Source organism: Neovison vison, chromosome 11 (genome assembly GCF_020171115.1).
Source record: "Neovison vison isolate M4711 chromosome 11, ASM_NN_V1, whole genome shotgun sequence".
In the NCBI taxonomy this organism is placed as follows: Eukaryota; Metazoa; Chordata; class Mammalia; order Carnivora; family Mustelidae; genus Neogale; species Neogale vison.
In genome coordinates this window covers 12,696,477-12,710,230 of record NC_058101.1, presented here as the reverse complement: position 1 = coordinate 12,710,230, position 13,754 = coordinate 12,696,477, and the positions used below count along the sequence as shown (strand labels likewise).

Genomic DNA, 13,754 nt, shown 5'->3' with positions numbered 1-13,754 from the left:
GACATGTGGAATTTCCCCACTGAGATGAAACCGACTATCCCAACCCCATCTCTCATAGATATACAGCAAAGATATATATATGGCTCTTTGACATCAAGCGCAAAGTCAGAAGATGATGTTAACATTTCTTTAAAACTCTTGCTTCCTTTGACAAATTATTATTTATTTATCAATGGATAATTTATCTACATGTACTTTGAAGCCATTTCCATTTCCAGACTATTAAACCTCTTCCTAAGGATTATGAGACATCTATTTTCACATATATTTTATGTCAATTTTTTGTGACATATATTTGAGATACACTTTATTGTACCTCTTTGTGACATATCTTTTATCTTTATATTAAACTCATCTCTTTCCAACTTCTTGAGGTGGTTCCTTCCTGGCAAGCCCCAACGCACTTTGCTTATCCCCAGTCGTTCACAAGCCAGTCATTCAGGACTTACGTTCTAAAGCAGTGAGCAGCACTCACAAGCCACGTGCTATTAATTAAAGTTGCCCCACAGCGATGGATTCCATCCCATTGCAGGCTAGCTTGCCACGGCCATTCACCCTCTTCTACCTGTGTCCCACCGACGATTCGCAGACTCTGACTTGCAGTTTTACTCCTCCTTGTCCCACAGCCTGCCCAAGAGAGATGATGACTTACTTAACCGTGCTTTTAAGTGTCAAATTGTGTCACTATCTCAAATTTCTTTTGTACTTTGTGCTCCAACAGTATCAGACATTTTCTCCTCTTGCTTTTCCTTTAGGTATAGCAGTTCATTCATTTAACAATTACTCATCTTGTAAGATTTAAGTCAACCATTACCTCCACTAGGAGGCCTTCTCTAACAATTCCTCTGCCCCCAAACTGGATTAGTTATGGCTCTTTTGATACTTCCATCATTGTTGTCATCTTCATCATCAACATCATCATCTGTGTGTGTGTGTATAATTATACACATAACTACATATGTCTATCTCTATATATATGTATATGTGCTAATATAGTTACCAGTACTAATTATATATATACTAGTTATATATATTATATATACACACTACTTATATATTATTTATATATAATAATATAAAACCTGTAACAGGTTTTATTATATATATACACTAATTACATATACATATATACTATATATACGTTAACTCTTTATATACATATATTACATAGTTTTATATATAATGTATATAAAGTTTATAACAGGGTTTCTCAACACTGACACTATTAACATTTTGAGATGGATAATTCCTTGTTGTGGACAGCTGTGCCGTTCATCACAGGATATTCAGAAGAATCCCTCGCCTACATATATTAGATGCCAGTAGCATACCCCCTGCAATCATGATAACCAAAATGTTAACCAGGCATGACCATGACCATGTGGGGGTCAAAATTTCCTGTTTGAGAACCACTGCTTTAGAATTATGTGTTCATGCATTAGTCTCATACATCTAGTCTCATTAGAGTATGAGCTGTTTTAGACAAGGATTATATCTCATTCATTTTATATCCCTTTTGCCTAATATACCAGTAGCACACAACAGTTTCATAATAAATATTGGTGGAAAGAATATACACCATTTAACCATTGAGGTTAAAAGGATTATTCTTGTTTCTCATGTTCAATCAAGTTTGTGAATTAACCAATATTCTAAGCTGGTGAGTAGCATATTTCCTTCCATCTTTTAAGATAAATACATTATGTACTAATTCCATAATTACCAAATATATCCTCTAAATCATGGTGGGGGACTCTGCTGTAGAGGAAGGGAAATACTAGGCCTAGAGTCAATACTTTTAAAATATGGGTGAAGATATTATCTGAGCCTTTAGTAATTTTATTGATATATATACTCCAACCCCATAATTGCTTAAATTTCCATAATATGAGATTAATGACATCATGCAGATTTTATTTCGTGTAGAGTAATAATAAGTTTCTGCCTGTAGCTAAAATATACCAACATAAAGATGACTTTCATATAATTTTTTAAAAATGTTTATGAGAGTGTATTGTAGATATCTGCTATTAGAATATTGAGTCTTTTCTCCCTTTTTTAACAACTGTACAACACATTTCCACTATACACCTGCTGGGCAGCTATATATCCACTCCATATTTCTCCAATGTTTTTTGTTCTTTAGTAATAAAAGTGTAACTCAATGATAAGATAAAGCATCCTGTGCTTTGCACAGACCAATCAAACTTTATTCTGACCCTATAATATCACACAAAGTAAGCCTAAATGATCTAGTGTTAACTTTTTACATTCTAGTAATGCAATTTTAATAAATATATTACACTTACAGTTGTTTAGAAAGTTGTCTGTTTCTGTCTTGTTGATTTCTGAAATACACAGAAATGGTGAATAGAACAGGGCCAGCACATCAGAATTTCATAATGCCTCTGAGTACTTCAAATAGGAAAGGCTGATTAATTCCATTAAAAGACAGAACCTCTAGGTTTAAAAAAAAAAAAAAAAAGCAACGCTGTTAGAATATCATAGACAGAGCATGTTCATTGCCTTGGGAAAAGGGAGGTCCAAACAGTGTTTCTTAATCTTAAATTTTAGCTTGGATAATAGTCACATAAGGAGCATCTTTAACCTGTCAATTCCTGTTCATCTTCCCAGTAATTCTGATTAAGTAGTTTTGTGATGAAACCCAGGAATCTGAGTTTCATACCAGAAAGTAAAATGCAATATGTTCTCTTTGTGGGGAAATGCTATTCTAAATCATAGTATTGATTCCCGAAATACAATGATATTTTTACTGACTATTATTCCAGGTTTTTTCTTCTACTAAATTCATAGGAATAGTCTCATTGTATAACATATATGAGCTCGAGGTCCATAAATCTGTTCCTCATTTAAAAATAATGTTATCCCTTTCTAATTTTTCTTTCTGCTGAAATTTAGAAAGACAATTTTGGCCTCTTTTCAATTCTAGCCCATGGCTCCTTAGCTTATTGACTTTTCAACAATCAGGCCCCAATCCTATGCAAACACTAAGCCAACTAACAGATATATAAATCTTTAAGCATTTGGGTGCCTGGGTAAGTTAAGCTGTCGGTTAAGCAACTGTCATCAGCTCAGGTCATGATCCCAGGGTCCTGGGATCCAGTCTTATATTGGCTCCTTGCTCAGCGGGGAACCTGCTTTTCCCTCTCCCTCTGCTGCTCGCCCTGCTTGTGCTCGCATACTCTATCTCCATTAAATAAATAAATGAAATCTTTAAAAAAACAAAAACAAAAAACAAAAAAATTCTAAGCATTTAATGTCCTTATTCAATAGATTTCCAAAGACTGAAAATGTTCTCTTTGAATATGCCAGGAGTTCTAAATATAGAAATTTCAATGTTAATTATTCTTTTAGTATTTAATAGTATTGATATGCTAGAAGTCTATAGTCTAGAAATGCTTCTTTTTGACCTTCTCCATTCTGGCTACTTTTGGGGGAAATAGCTCAAATAAGGAAGTGGTCATTTTTCTCAGTAAATATTAAATACTATCACCACTGATCTCTCCATGTCAAATAACCTGTTCTTCTCTATCTCACCCTCTTCCTAGTTCTGGATTTGCATGTTGGTACTACTAACAGAGCCAGCTTAATTGATGTATATCTATATCGGGTCCTGGACTCAGCATGATTTTCTACTTGGTTTAATGCTCACTATCTTGAAGTTCTTGATATTTTCTTATTTTTTATATTTTTTAATATTTTTTATATTTTTTAAATTTTGTAACTTGTACTTTAAAAATGAAGTTTGATAGAATAATGGGTCATGGATGGCATGAGCAGAGGAGATACACACAACAAATGTGTCCATGGATTCTTGGCACCCCCTTTGCATACATCATTTGTGATACCCTATGAACTCAAGAATTCCAGTGGATCCACAATGTTCAGCAAATTCAAAATTCAAGATAAGTGTGGGTATCTACCACTAAGGAACCAGGGAGCACTGACTGTCCCAGGAGGCCATGTTTTCTGTTTGAAGCAGAGCTTCCTTAGAACTCAGAAAAAAGGCAATAGCATTCTACTAAACACAAACCACCCAAGGACCCTATTATAACCTTTTTTGCTACCATTTTTCTTTATATTAGCCAATAGCTTCTGCTGAAAATAATGACATACAAGGACTTTCCAGTTCTTTCTTGCTTAAGCTAAAGGTAGAGAGCAATGGTAAAATGTGCGCATTAACAACAAAGGAAATAAAAATTGTCAAACTAGCCTTGTATACTGTTTCCATTGTTCTGGGAAGAGTCAAATTCATGCATGTGTGAGCTATGAAACACAATTGTACACATACTTAAATGTTTTTGCATTTATATTTGAAATGAATATTTTACAATATGAAGATGGATAATCTAACTAATTGCTAGTATTTTAAAATTCTAATTTTTTCATTTAGAATGGCATTTATTAGCAAACAAAAAATACCATGACAAGTCCAGAGAGACTGTAGAAAAAAGAAAAGTCATATTTTAATACCCTTAACAATACATTTTTGTTGCTTTTTGAAGAGTCCGACATTTTGCACTAGCTAGTTCTAATTACTCAAACCTTCCTTCCTAAGCAAGCAGGGTAGGTGATCATCAGGTCAGGCCTCAGGTTAGATCTATCAGCTTTTATGCTAACACACTATGTTCATACTTTCTACTTGTTCCATGTCCAATACTGTGTCCACTAGTCACATGTCCCTACTAAGTTCTTGAAATGCAGCTAGTCTTAACTGAAATGTGCTATAAATATAAAGTCTTCACTAGATTTCAAAGCCTTAGTACAAAAAAATATAAAATGTCTTAGGGATAATTTTTCTGTTGACTACTTGTTGAAATAATAGTACTTTTATATATTGGGGTAAGTGTCACATTATTTAAATGAATCTCATATGTTTAGTTTTGCTTTTTCAATGGGCTACTGGAATATTTAAGATCCTATGGTTAGCCCACATGATATTTCTATAGCATTGTTCTATAGCACACAACTTGACTCTTAACCAAACTTTTACTTCTACTGAGGATCTTCTGTGTTTCTTACTTTCTAGTAATGAGGATCTATCCTTGCTTATTTTGTTCTCCAATACCCAACAACAACAAAAAACTCAAACTATTTAAATTAGCTGTAAGCTAAGTATGAATAAAACAAGTATAAATAAATTATAAATTTTTCATTGGTGAATGGGCTAAGGGAAGAAAATGTAACAAGGTTTATCAATGAAACTTGAAAACAAATGTGTGGATGGCATGAACCTTTCCACACATCATACTCTCAGAACATAAAATGGAAACAACAAGATGAAGGAGAAGAATATACAAAGCTACTTTCTCCATTTATAATTGGCTGCTATAGCTGAAGTGTAAGGTCCAATGCAGGAAAAGAAACCAGTCCCAGAGGTAAAGACAGACTTGCATAGGAGGCATAAGTTTAGGGTAATATAAAAAATAAATAATTCATTATGACCAATTTAATCCCAAAGAAATGTTCTGTTGGTGGCAAGAGTCAATAATTGAAGGACATCCAAAACAATGTCAGGGGCATTGGGGCAACTGGGAGGCTCAGTCATTTGAGTTTTTGACTCTTGATTTCGACTCAAGTCATGATCTTGAGTCATGAGAATAAGCTCCATGTAGGGCTCCATGCTGGCTATAGAGCCTGCTTGAGATTCTTTCTCTCCCTCTGCCCCTTCCCTCCTCTCTACCAACCGCCCATCAGTGCCTAAGACCAAAATTAAGATGGAGCTGTTTTATGTAAGAGAATTAAACTAAATAAGAGAAATAAACTTACTTTTAATTTCAACTGATTCAGGATCTAATTTAGGGGGTCCTACAGCATCTTGCAGCTTTTCAGGTAGAACTTGTTGGATAACTTTATCAATGGCTTTAGGATCCTCAGTAGAGCGAAATTTAAAAATCAACAGCATATGAGCCAACACTCCATGTTCCTCTTGACTGTGGACCAATAAGATTAAAAAAAAAATGGCTTTAAAAGATATAGTTTGGAATTAGATTTATGGTAGTGTAACAATCTATTTCTTTCTTGATCATCCATTTGAAACACACACAAAAACCAAACTTATAATGTAATTTAAAAGATCCAATTTGGGGTGTCTTGGTGGCTCAGTTGGTTAAGCATCTGCCTTCAGCTCAGGTCATGATCCCAGGGTCCCAGGATTGAGTCCCCACATTGGGGGGGGTTGGTCCCTGCTCAGTGGGGAGTCTGCTTCTCCCTCTCCCTCTGTCTGCTGCTCTGTCTGCTTGTGCTCCCTCTTTCAAATAAACAAACAAACAAATAAATAAATAAATTTATTTTTTAAAAGATGTAAAATTATTTTTAAAAATCAAAATAAAAGATCCAATTTATTTTATTCTATATTCCTATTGTTTACCACATATGAAACTTCCGAATCGGCCGCCCTGATAGTAAGCTAATACACTCACAGTCTCCCTAACACCAAAATATCTAGTTGTTAATATAAAAAGACACTCTCTTGTCAACCATTTAATACTATCAGATATAGTGTATGGTCAATACGGCGTCAACTCTGGCTTTGGTTTTCAGGTTTAATTCCCTGTGACTTAAATCCAATCATATCTCTTAAGCAATGTCAAGCTCTCCTAAACAACTTCTAAACCTAAGGATATTAGAATGCTAAACCAAATTGTCTTGACTTCACCTAATTATATTTTCAAGATAGAGCATTAATCAACCTTAATGTTTTTAGAATGAATTACTTCTTGGAATCATCCTTGACTTCTCTTTCTCATTCTTAGTCAGCTACTCTACCCCTTTTTCTTCACATGCAATCAGTTCTCAGAGAGTCTTACTCCTCACTGTACAATGTATTGACTCCTTATATAAACTGTAAGTGGGAATATAAATTAGAGCCTCATTTTTAGAGGTCCATTTTGTTTATCAATTATACATTTGATGATCCATTCTCTCTGATACAGCACTCTTTTCAAATATACTCTTGTGTGTACAAAGAGATTTATACATGTTTATCATAATCTTATTTTTAAATCAGAAAAAATTTGTAAAACCCAAGTGTCCATCAAAAGGACATTGGCTGAACTCCTGACATTATTTGTAGTGAAATACTATATAACGAGTTGTTGAGAAGATGTCTTTTGTTTCTCACCTCCTTTCACTCACTGAGCAAATCTGTACAACAGTTATTTATTCTGTCTTCTTTCTCTTAGACTATTCCTATACTGGCTGACTAATAGAAATAAAACAAACAAAACCCTGTCTCTACCCCAGATACTCAATTTATCTCTCACCTTCTTATCACAGCAAACCTCCTTGAAAGGATAAATTACACTCTGCCTCATATTTACTTTCTTGCATTCTGCTTCCTCCCTTTCCATTCTACTGAGCCTTTTCTCTACACTAATTGACTTCCTTATTGACATATCCAGTGAATTCTTTCCAGTCATATTACTTGGTTTCTTGGGAGTATTTTGTCAATGCTGTAAATTTTTATCTTTCATGTCAGTGGTGCCTTTCTCACGATTTCTTTTTTTTTTTCCTTCTCCTTCCCTGTATATTACCTAGGATCCTATTTTTTCCCCATCTCCTTAACTATTGTTTTCTTCAGGCTTTCTTCATCATCATTTTTTTCCCTTGCATTACAGTTTTTCTGAGAAATTCCGCTTATATCCATGTTCCAGTACTCTTAGTTGATAATGAACAAGGCATATCTTTTTTTTTTTTTTTTCCGGGAGAAAAGTAACTTTTATTTCTGGTAGTTTAATAGTTTACAGTTTAACAAATGAAGCATCATGTTGTGCAGTCATTACATATCCTAAAATATATTTTAATTAGGAAATTTTTTTTCCTACAAAAAATATTTATTTATTTATTTTTTCTACAAAAAATATTTATTTTTTTTTATTTTTAATTTTTTTTAATTTTGTTTTTAATTTCTTTTTTTTCCCCCAATTTATTTATTTTCAGAAAAACAGTATTCATTATTTTTTCACCACACCCAGTGCTCCATGCAAGCTGTGCCCTCTATAATACCCACCACCTGGTACCCCAACCTCCCACCCCCCCGCCACTTCAAACCCCTCAGACTGTTTTTCAGAGTCCATAGTCTCTCATGGTTCACCTCCCCTTCCAATTTACCCAAATTCCCTACTCCTCTCTAACGCCCCTTGTCCTCCATGCTATTGGTTATGCTCCACAAATGAGTGAAACCATATGATAATTGACTCTCTCTGCTTGACTGATTTCACTCAGCATAATCTCTTCCAATCCCGTCCATGTTGCTACAAAAGTTGGATATTCGTCCTTTCTGATGGAGGCATAATACTCCATAGTGTATACAAGGCATATCTTTAACTCAGTTCCCTTTTCTTCCGTTGAGTGAGACCCTATTTCAGGTTCATGTGGTTCCCTAGTATCTCAGCTCAACATCTTTAATACTGATGTCATCTTCCCTACAAACTTGTGTTTCTTCTTATTGATTTCAGAAGAAATACTAATGAGTAGGAAGAGTACTAGAAGGAAGAAGTAAACAAATTGAAAAGTGATTTGGAAGGTAAAACCTGTAGAACTTAGTTATTCATAAAGTGTGAGGGGCCCAGGAAATGGAGGAATGTAGATTGATATCCATGTTTCCCATTAGTGTAATTGGGTTTCACTTGAGTTAGAGAATTTTCTGTGGAATTTCCATGTGGAGATGTGCATAGACAGGTATGTAGTTCTAGAAGTCAGAAAAACAGTTTCGATTGGAAATAGAAATTTAGATTTCAAAAGCATATGAAGTCATGTGGATGCATGAAGACCCCTTGAGAGATTGAAATTTTAAGGCTGGGAGAAGTAGATACAGATCCAAGAGAGAATAATATTTCAAATGCAGGAGAATAGATGTCAGCTAAGTGATAGACTGAGAAGGAACTCTTGGAGTTTTTGTCATTGAAATAATACTGGAAACAGCTTTCATTCTATTTTTGAGAAATTCAAATAATTTGTATTTAGACAATATATTATTTAAGATCCTAGTATAGTATTTTTTTAAAAATGGTTGACTATTTATTGATAGTTGACTATCAGATCAGATTTTCTAAGGTAAATATTTGGAGCAGAAAGGGGTAGAGAAGAAAATGGAGAAATAGGAGGTTAAGAACACCTCATCTACTACACTATTTTACATAGAGGACGATTGGCTACTAAACTAAGGGATATGGCTTAGGTCCCTATTTATGCTAATTAGTTTCCAAAAAAATTATTCAATCATATAGCCATGAATAACACCTCTGTCTTTTTTTTTTCTGTTGAATACACTTTATTTTTTTTTCCAATTTATTTATTTTCAGAAAAACAGTATTCATTATTTTTTCACCACACCCAGTGCTCCATGCAAGCCGTGCCCTCTATAATACCCACCACCTGGTACCCCAACCTCCCACCCCCCCGCCACTTCAAACCCCTCAGACTGTTTTTCAGAGTCCATAGTCTCTCATGGTTCACCTCCCCTTCCAATTTACCCAAATTCCCTACTCCTCTCTAACGCCCCTTGTCCTCCATGCTATTTGTTATGCTCCACAAATAAGTGAAACCATATGATAATTGACTCTCTCTGCTTGACTTATTTCACTCAGCATAATCTCTTCCAATCCCATCCATGTTGCTACAAAAGTTGGGTATTCATCCTTTCTGATGGAGGCATAATACTCCATAGTGTATATGGACCACATCTTCCTTATCCATTCATCTGTTGAAGGGCATCTTGGTTCTTTCCATAGTTTGGCGACTGTGGCCATTGCTGCTATAAACATTGGGGTACAGATGGCCCTTATTTTCATGACATCTGTATCTTTGGGGTAAATACCCAGGAGTGCAATTGCAGGGTCATAGGGAAGCTCTATTTTTAATTTCTTGAGGAATCTCCACACTGTTCTCCAAAGAGGCTGCACCAAATTGCATTCCCACCAACAGTGTAAGAGGGTTCCCCTTTCTCCACATCCTCTCCAACACATGTTGTTTCCTGTTTTGTTAATTTTGGCCATTCTAACTGAACACCTCTGTCTTTTGAAATTATTCACCACACAAATGCTGTCTTATAGGTTTAGAGAATGTATAAAGCAAATTGTAATCCATGACCTAGAACAGTTGTCAAATGAATGTTGGTTTAATTGAATTATATGATATCACTAACATTTCACAACAGTATTTATTAGTGACCAAGTTCACAGCTTTAGTTTTAAATTATATTCAGAAGTCAGCATTCTAGTTCTACATACCTGAACCTGATAATGTGAGACTTGATAAATTCTTCCCTCAAAGAAGATTTATGAAATGCATCTTTCACCTGTTCCAAAAATGTTCAAAATATATCAGTGAAAATAATTTCTGCAAGTCAATTTAAAGCTCTAAGAAAAATTTAAAAACAAAACAAAGCAAAACAGAAAGCATTAATCAACATTTCACAATGCACTCAACTTGAAGAATCTTTTCTGGTATTCTACTCAGTGATTTCAAATGAACTCTGCATTAGAAGTTATAGTATTGGGGAGACACAGTAGTGGGGCCAAGAGTGACACCTACACTCAGAAAGATACTAAAAAGAATAAACATACTTTTTTTTTTTTTTTTAAAGAAAGAGAAACTCTTCATACCCTGAGATAGAGACTTCCACGTAAGTAAACAAAGGAAATGAAGTAATTCTGCCAACTGATGGTTGGGTCATAGATATGTGTGTGTGACAGTGTCACACGGTTCTTAAAACTAGTGAAAAATTTGCCAAATATCCTAGCATAACCTGCTTCCAATTCAGTATTAAAAATGCTCTTAGAAAGGCCCATGTGAACTAGGATACTCAGTCCACCTAATATGTTCTGTTAGGTTTACTTCAATAAGGTAGAAAAATGCATCTTGTGGAGATATTTCTTACTACTATAATTAAGAATTCTAACCAACTTAAATTTTTAAGTTAGGAGTCAAGGTAAACATGTCAAGTGTTTTTTGGTCTCAGTGTGTGAGACCAAGAGACTAAGTAATCTGACAATGACTAGAAACCAGGCTCTTGCTCTCCTGGTCTATACTGATAATTTTTCCACTTTTAAAAACATTTGATTCATTTCTGAGGATGAATGTTGAAGCCTTTAAAAGATGAGCATCCAGGGGCACCTGGGTGGCTCAGTAGGTTAAAGTCTCTGCCTTCTATTCAGGTCATGATGCCAGGATCGAGCCCCAGATCGGGCTCTCTGCTCAGCAGGGATCTGCTTCCCACCCCCTCTCTCTACCTGCCTCTCTGCCTACTTGTGATCTCTGTCTGTCAAATAAATAAAATATTTAAAAAAAAATAAGTAAAAGATGAGCATCCATGTGTCTCCTATAAACTTATCTACCCAAAAGTAGTCCAAGGTCAGATATTTGTAAATATAAAAATACTATTCAAGTATGTGTCTGAATAGTTTCAATCTTATGGTCTTTTGCTCATGGTGTCTTCTATAGGATACAGCAGTCATATTTTGGGTCACCCTCACATTCCCAGAATTTCTGGACTCTGCTGATTAAGACTGTAGCACTAGCTATGGAAGAACGAGTGGGAGGGACATGAAGGAAGGGCTAAGGTCACTTGCATCAGCCCTGCAAGTCATACTCTCCCAAGTCATGTATTGTCAGTTTTGTTTTACTTCTTTCTGGCAGGGCTGCTTCCCATTTTTCAAAGATAAGCAAGATCAGTTGAATGGGTATTATGGAAACTAGGTACCAAAAAAAGTGGATATAAAATGATAACAAATGCCCTAGAAATGGAGGAAAAAAGTGCTTACCATTGATTCAATTTTTTGGCTCATTTCTGTGAAGTTTTTAGAACCTTCTCTTCCAAAGTCGCCATAGAGTTTGTTACTTGTAAACGACAATGTGCTATAGTAATTGTAGGTCTTCTTTTGATCTATGAAGGAAGAGGGAAAAAAAATCATACTGTTTATCAGATGTATGTAAAGCATCATTATTTCCATGTTTGGTGATTGCTAGAAAGACTGAGACCAGAGAGAAGGGCCCTACCTCAGATCATCATCTCTATTACCTTGCCTTGAGCTTCATGGTTATCTCAGAATAAAAGACAACAGCATTCATCATTATAAGATTTAGAGTATAAAATCCATAAGAAATGCTTGTTGTTCCTATGGGCTAATTAGTTATGCATTATCCATTCCTGAATTAGCCACGAGAGGCAGCAATTCACACCATCTGAGCATAAAAACAAGAATGGACTTGGAAGTTTCCCAAGAGTAAATGCACTTTTATATTCCAAAAGTAGATTTCTCCCAACTCAGTAAAATTACATATCAATTTTGGTCTCAAGGACTATAGTGTAGGAAAATTTATTTGGGGTAAAGAAGATGAGGGTAAGGATGAAAATGTTTGAAGTTAAGCTAGGGAGCTAGAGCTGCCATTTAGCGTAGCCTTCCAGGGATACTTGACTTCACCTGGCTCCCTTGTCACTCCACTGATTTTCTCCCACCAGCCACAGAGATTGTCTTGTCTTGCCATTGTGTACATTTTCTGCATCCAGTTAAACAGCCCACATTTTTGGCCCACTGAAAATTAATAGAACATCCATCTACACATCTATATGAAACAAGTATGAGCCCTAAGAAGATTCATTCATCCAACAAATATTAATGTTAACTACCTTTTCTATGAAAGAAACTAATACTCAATACTCTGTGTTGAGTATTAGGAATACTATGATGGTCAAAACAGCTGTGTGTGTGGTTATTGTAGGATAATGGAGTGTGCTTCCCCTAATCTCAATTTCTTTCCTCTTCTCTCTTGCTTCTCATTCTTTCCTTCTTCACTAGAATCCCAGAGGAAAAGAAAACTAACAGCAGGCACCTGTGTCCCAAGCATATTCATGTATCTCATTTAATTTACCGTAACTCCCTTGGGAAGGCAGTATTGTTCATATTTAACAGATAAAGATACAGTCTCAGAAATGTAAATAAGTTGCCCATCCCCAACATGACATAGCCAGAAAAGACAGAATTAGGTTTCAAGTCAAAGTTTAATTCTCAAAGCACAAACCTTTATATACCACTTCATGGAGTGGGAAAAACCAAACCCATTCACCAAAGCTGTAGGAGACATCTCTTATACATAAGAATTATGGAAAAAACTACTGGTAAATTGCGAAAGAACATCCCAGCTGTCCCAAGGATTTGGTTGGATTGACACTGGCTAAGTAACGGCCAGTGATACAAAAAGAGATGAAGGGTAGCCTGAAAGGTCAGTACCTTCTGGGAATTAGCACCAAAGTGAGGGGCTAGGGAGGTTTTGCCTTTCTCCCTCTTTACTTAGCTCCCTTTCAGTGAACAGCCTTGACATGAATTGCCAGAGTGAACTGAAATGCAGGTAGGTCCCTGGAAATATACATAATCTCAAATAAAGTTTTTAATTTACTGAAATATTAGACATTGGGTCTAAATTGGGCCTAAGAATCTGCATTTCTAACCAATTCCCATATGTGATAATGCAGATGATGGGACATAACCCCTCATTGGGAAGTTAGTATCTAGAGAGGAGAACTGACTCTTCCACATTTTAGTCCTATTTTTTTTTTTTTTTTCAATTTGATTGAGGGCACCTCAGTGGCTCAGTCAGTTAAGCATCTGCTTTCAATTCTGGTCATGATCCCAGGGTCCTGGAATCAAGCCCTGCATCTGGCTCTCTGCTTAGCGGGGAGTCTACTTCTGTCTCTGCCTCTCCCTTCTGCTCATGCTCTCTCTCTGACTCTC

At 35.6% G+C, this 13,754-nt stretch overlaps 1 protein-coding gene across 1 annotated transcript in view; it reads right to left on the bottom strand.

Annotated features, from left to right (window-relative positions):
• LOC122919251 (transmembrane protease serine 11E-like) overlaps nucleotides 1-13,754 on the bottom strand; it is a 45,626-nt gene that overhangs the window by 14,016 nt on the left and 17,856 nt on the right. The window contains exons 3-7 of the mRNA XM_044268187.1: nucleotides 11,787-11,908; nucleotides 10,254-10,321; nucleotides 5,791-5,954; nucleotides 2,310-2,348; nucleotides 450-627 (exon numbers count right to left, since the gene is read on the bottom strand). Coding sequence (XP_044124122.1) covers nucleotides 450-627; nucleotides 2,310-2,348; nucleotides 5,791-5,954; nucleotides 10,254-10,321; nucleotides 11,787-11,908 — 571 coding nt within the window. The remainder of the gene's footprint in view (nucleotides 1-449; nucleotides 628-2,309; nucleotides 2,349-5,790; nucleotides 5,955-10,253; nucleotides 10,322-11,786; nucleotides 11,909-13,754) is intronic.